This window comes from Pteronotus mesoamericanus, unplaced genomic scaffold, assembly GCF_021234165.1.
Source record: "Pteronotus mesoamericanus isolate MK-2021 breed Mesoamerican mustached bat unplaced genomic scaffold, CSHL_Meso_final scaffold_1066, whole genome shotgun sequence".
Lineage (NCBI taxonomy): Eukaryota > Metazoa > Chordata > Mammalia > Chiroptera > Mormoopidae > Pteronotus > Pteronotus mesoamericanus.
The window spans coordinates 365,443-371,365 of NW_026555299.1; the positions used below are offsets into that span (position 1 = coordinate 365,443).

At 42.5% G+C, this 5,923-nt stretch overlaps 1 protein-coding gene across 1 annotated transcript; it reads right to left on the minus strand.

Annotated features, from left to right (window-relative positions):
- Positions 1–4,085: 4,085 nt before the first annotated feature.
- Positions 4,086–5,015, minus strand: LOC129081506 (olfactory receptor 4X2-like). The gene has a single exon (XM_054587171.1). The coding sequence runs from the start codon at positions 5,013–5,015 to the stop codon at positions 4,086–4,088; it is 930 nt and encodes a 309-aa protein (XP_054443146.1).
- Positions 5,016–5,923: the final 908 nt, after the last annotated feature.

A 5,923-nucleotide genomic window follows, 5' to 3' on the forward strand; every position in this document is an offset into this window, starting at 1 on the left:
GAAATATCACCCGATCGCAGAATGTTAGACATGGAAGGGCCTTCAAGATCATCATGTCTAACTCATTCACTTTAAAGGTGGGAAAACGGCCAAAGAGGAAACTTACTGCGCAGAGTTACCCCATGCACTGAGGGCATAGCTAACGCAGCTCTTTCCTGATTCCTATAACAGGCGTCTCTCAGCTGCTCGTCCTTAATGTTCTAAGCATTTTACCACAAACTTTCAGCACACGTCAAGGCCTTCAGAAAGACTGGAGCTCCCTAACCGTGAGGCATAGTCTCTTCAGTAACGGCACCTTACATGTGTGCTGGGCAGCACTGTGTCTTTCGACTTTTCTAACATCTCACGTATTATAGTCAAAGTAACACTCTGCTGCGGTTACTAGTATTGCCATTTAACAGATTAGGTAACCGGGGCTCAGAAAGATGAGAGAATGGTTCATGTCTACACAACTAATAAATTGTCCAGCTGGGTCAAATGTCTGAAGGTAGCATGTCCTGCCCAAACAGAATATGTCACCAGCCACCGTTGTCCCATTAGGAAACAAATAGGCCAATAACAAAACTAACTCGGCTGTGTCCTCCATCTTCTTCTGCTCTGTGTAGTAATGCGGCTTCATCAAAGTCCTGTTCTTTGGGTCCAGATAAATTATGAAACAATGGCATAAGTGTGGCCTCTCCTTCCTGACCATAATCCTTCTGAAACACCGTAAGAACCCCAACTCTATTTTTTAAAGCTCCAGGAACTCTCACTACTTAAAGAATCCTATGTTAAATCCTTCTATATATCCATCAATAACTCCCTAATTTATTAGTTTCTAACTAAATGGCACTGGCTGCTGTCATAAGCACAGCCTTTCTCAACTTCTCCCTAAAATAGCTTGGGAGATGGGCAAAAGGAAGACACTGAGCATTCACTGTATATATGTCATTAACAACTGGCTTATAGAGAGAATCTGGGAAGGACTTCTAGGGGTACTGAAGGCTGAAGGAATAGAAGGAAGAAATACAATGGCCCATGTGTGCATTTCTCCTCACCTAACGGAATACAGGAAGAGAGCACTTCCATTCTGCCTTACATCACACCTCCCTGCTTCTCAGGTGCACACACACACACACATGCACAAACACACACACACCCCCCATTTGCTTAGAACGATAATAATAACAACTAATACTGGGTTTATTTCAGTTTTTTCGAGCTTTATTGAGGTATGGTTGACAAATAAAAATAGCATATGTTTAAGGTATACATCACATTGTATACATTACAAAAGGATTATAACAACCAACATAATCAGACAGAAACTCTGCAACTAAGAACTATAATGAATGAAAATAAAAATGCAGTAGCGCCCTGGCTGCTGTGGCTCAGTGGATTGAGTGCTGACCTGAAAACCAAAGGGTTGCTGATTCAATCCCGTCAGAGAACATGTCTGGATTGCAGGCCAGGTCCCCAGTAGGGGGTGCATGAGAGGCAACCACACATTGATGCTTCTCTCCCTCTCTTCTTCTCTAAAAGTAAATAAAATCTTTTTTAAAAATTTAAAAAAATAAAAATGCAATAGAGAAATTCAGCATCAGAACTGATCAATCAGAAAAAAGAATCTGTGAGTAGAAGAAAGTACCTTTTTTCCCCCCAAAAGGTGTGTTTATTTATTTATTTTTAGAGAAAGGAATGGAAAGAGGAGAGGGAGAGAAACATCATTATGCGGTTGCATCTCAGATACCCCCTACTGAGGACCTGGCCTGCAACGCAGGCATGTGCCCTACACTGGGACTCAAACTGGCGCTCAATCCACTGAGCCACACCAGCTAGGGCAGAAAGGACCTTTGAAATTATTCAGTCAGAGGAGAATGTAGAAGAAAATAAGAGAATAGGAAGTCTATGTGAACAATGGGATATCATAAAAAGAAATAATTTGTAAATTTTTGGAGCCCGAGAAGAAGAGCGGGAAGGGGACAGAAAGCTTATTTTTAAAAAATAATGGCTGCATATTTCCCAAATCTGGGGAGATATTTGGACATTCAATTTTATGAACTTAATAGATCACCCCAAAATATCAATACAAATATATCTTCTCCAAAACTATTATAATTGTTTATAAACAAAGATGGAGAGAAACTTAAAAGCAGCAAAGAAAAAAAATTTCTCTCATACAAGGGACATCCATAAGCCTATCAGCGGATTTCTCTGAAGAAACCTCCCAGGTCAAGGAAGAAGGATGATGTATTCAAAGTGCTGAAGGAAAAAAAAATGGCTCCAAAAATACTTTACCCAGCCAAGCTGGTCTTTGAAATCAAGCCAAGATAAAGACTTTCCCCCAAAAAACAAGCCAACAGTATTCATCACCGCTAGACGGCCGTAAGGGAAATCCTGAAAGAAGTTCCTCAAGCTGAAATAAAAGGATACTAATTAGTAATATAAATACATATGATACTAGAACGGTGACTGCCAGAAGTTGAGGGATGGGGAAGGTGGATACATGTTCATAAAAGAATGCAGACTTCAGTCATCCGATGAATTAGTTCAGGGACAATCACGTGCAGCATGGTCGTTACAGTTACTACTACTGTGGTACGTACTCAAAAGTTGCTCAGAGAATAAATCTCCACTGAAGAATGCAAAATAAGACATGAGCAATGGAAAGACAAACCTAGTTTTGGATGGGAAGACATACCATTAAGATGCTGATTCTTTCTAAACACATTTATAAAAGTAATATGGTATCAATCAAAATAATAAGTTTTTGCAGGGTGGAGGTGCTGTAGAGCAGGAAGAGAAGTAAAACTAAATCCAAAGTTCATATGAGGAAGCAATACCCAGGAGAACTTTGAAAAACGAGAGCAAACATGAAGGGACTAGCCCACATGGAAAAGTTTAAAAATAAGACTTGAGGCTATAAATATTAAAACATTCCACTTTGCTCAAAAAATGTAAATTAAACAAGATATCTACCTAATTTGCAAAATATTTTAACTTTATAATTTGAAATAATTTTCTACTTATAAGAAAGTTGCAATAATAATACAAAGAATACCTATAAATCCTTAATTCAAATTTTCCAAATATTAATGTTTTTCCCCATTTTCTTTATCATTCATTCTCTCAATAGGTAGACAGCCAGACAGAATTTTTTCTGAAATGTTTGACATTTGACAACATAATGCCCATTTACCTTTAGATACCTTAGTAAGCAATTCCTCATTCCAAGGACATTCTCTGACGTAAACACTATTAATTATCAAAAATCAGAAACTTAACTTTGACACAACTCTATTAATCTCATTTACAGCTCTTTTGCCCACTAATGACTTTTGTCTAATACAGGATTCAAACAAGGATGAGAGGTGGTGTTTAGCTATCACCTATCTTTAAAAAAAAAAATCCCTTTCTTTGTGTTGATGCTTTTGAAGAATGCTGCTAGTAATTTTGTACAATGTTCTACATTCAGAGTTTGCCTGGTATTTTGTCATGATTAGTCTCAGGTTCTGTGTTTTTGGGGGGAAGACCACAGTGATGACACTGGATGCCTCTCCAGTCTCAATACCGATAACGTTGACTTTGAGCAGTTATTTAAGGAAGTGTCTTCCAGGTTTCACCATTGAGTTGCATTTTGCCTTTTGCAATTAATAAGTATCTTGCAGGGAGATACTTTGAGATTATGTAAAATCTTATTTCTCATCAACAAAAGCCTCAATGACATTGTTCAATTCCGTCAAGAGTACTTTCACAATCTTTCTAAGAATCGATTTAACATCAAAAGTTGCTATACCTTATAACAGCAAATTTACTATAGCAAATGAGTCAAAGAGAAAACCAAAAGTATTAAGATTCCTATTTAAGAATACTTACCACAGTGTTATTTATATCAGTAAAAAAAAAAATAGGAATGATCTAAACATCTAACAGGCAGTGACTAATTAAAATACAGTACATAAACCCCAAGAGGGAATATTTTACAAGTGATTACAATAAAGTTTTTAAGGATGAGGACCAGTTAGAATAACTCCAGAACTTTCCTGCGAACTTCCCTCCATCCGTTCGAAACCCCAGGATGGACACAACAGTAGAGGACACAACCTCTACTTCTCGTCTAGTGTCGTTGTCCTCATCCACAGCCTTTTTATGGCCTTCTTCACTTCAGCGTTCCTCAGGGAGTAGATGAGAGGGTTGAGGAGGGGCGTGATCACTGTGTAGAACACAGCCACCACCTTGTCCACAGACAGGGTGGTAGAAGGCCTCAGATAGATGAAGATGCAGGGCCCAAAGAACAACGTCACCACGGTGACGTGGGACGCACAGGTGGAGAGGGCCTTGCGCCGTCCCTCAGAGCTCCGAGTCCTCAGATGGAGCAGGATGACCGCATAGGAGGCTATGAGGACCACAAAGCAGGTCACAGACAGGGTCCCCCCGTTGGCAACAATCAGCAGACCGATGAGGAAGGTGTCAGAGCAGGCAAGTTTGAGCAGCGGAAGCAGGTCACAGAAATAGTGGTCAATCACATTGAGGCCACAGAAGGGCAAGCGGAAGGTGAGAAGGATTTGGGCAAAGGAATGCACAAAGCCCCCCACCCATGCCATTGCCACCAGGACAGCGCACGCCTGCTGGTTCATGATGGCGGTATAGTTGAGAGGTTTGCAGATGGCCACGTAGCGGTCATAGGCCATCACAGTGAGCAGGAAAATTTCCGTGGCACCAAAGAAGTGGATAAAGAAAAGCTGTGTCATGCAGCCCCACACAGATATGGCTTTCCTTTCAGCCAGCAAATCTGAGATGAGTTTGGGGACTACAGTGGAAGAGTAGCAGATCTCCACAAAGGACAGGTAGCTGAGGAAGAGGTACATGGGGGAACGAAGACTTCTGCTGGTCAGGACGACGAGCACAATGAGGAAATTCCCCAGCACAACTGCTGTGTACAAGAGCAGAAATATCACAAAGCAAACTTTCTGCACCTCCCGATTGGGAGAAAGTCCCAGAAAAATGAATTCAGTCACATTATGTGTGTTAGCCATGAAGTCTCCAGCAGGTGACAGTAATTGGGATGGGTGACCTGAAATGATACGAAACAAAGACTCTTGTTAAGTGGATGAATTATTAGATAATCCCTTGCATGCCTGAAAACACTGTGAGCTGATGTTGAAAGATGAGTAGGAGCTCATCTTGTGTAGAAGGGAAAAGCATTCCAAAAAGGCAGAAGAGCATACAACATTATGAAAATTCATCCGTGGGTGGTGGGTGTAAAGGGAAGAATAACAAAGACAAAGCTGGAGATGGGAGTCTCGTACCAGTTCGTGGAGGGCTGTTAGAGACTTCGGGGTTTATCCTGCAGACGCTGAGGAACCGGCAGGAATGTTAGCAGCTGGAAAGTAGCATCAGCTTGTATGCAGAGGTTGGCCTGGAAGAAACAGAGCAGAGGAGGGGAGAAACACCAGGATGCGGCGCCTCCTTGGATGATGTGTGGCAGCAAAGACAGCGCTGCTGCCTGCTGCTAGATGCCTGTCTGCCACCTCCCGGTGCCTTGCCTGCAGCCTTCCCTCCTCCCACCTCCTTTCGCTCCCTTCCCGCCCCTGGTTTGCAGAACAGCTTTCTCACCACCCTGCTTCCCTTCAGTGTTCCGGGGGGCTGTCCCCACACTCAGTGCCCCCTCTTATTTTTGCTTTCTCCTCCTAATTCCTTCATTCTGCAGCTGGTCACGGGCGATCGTGTCCCTTTCCAGAGATCCAACTCAATCCATGTATAATTCTTCTCCTTAGTGATACCTTCATTTCCTTCCGTCACGCCCCCGCCCCCCCAGCGGCAGCAGAACTACAAACCCCTTCCCTGCCCTCCCGCACCGAGGGCCCCTCTCGCTCTGCAGTCCAGCCTCCAGCACCTCAGGGCATCACCGAGAAGGTGCCCTGACTGGTTGCAGACTTTCCTG

Excerpts from the sequence above, each read along its gene's own strand:
- LOC129081506 (XM_054587171.1), bottom strand. The coding sequence starts at position 5,015 with ATGGCTAACACACATAATGTGACTGAATTCATTTTTCTGGGACTTTCT.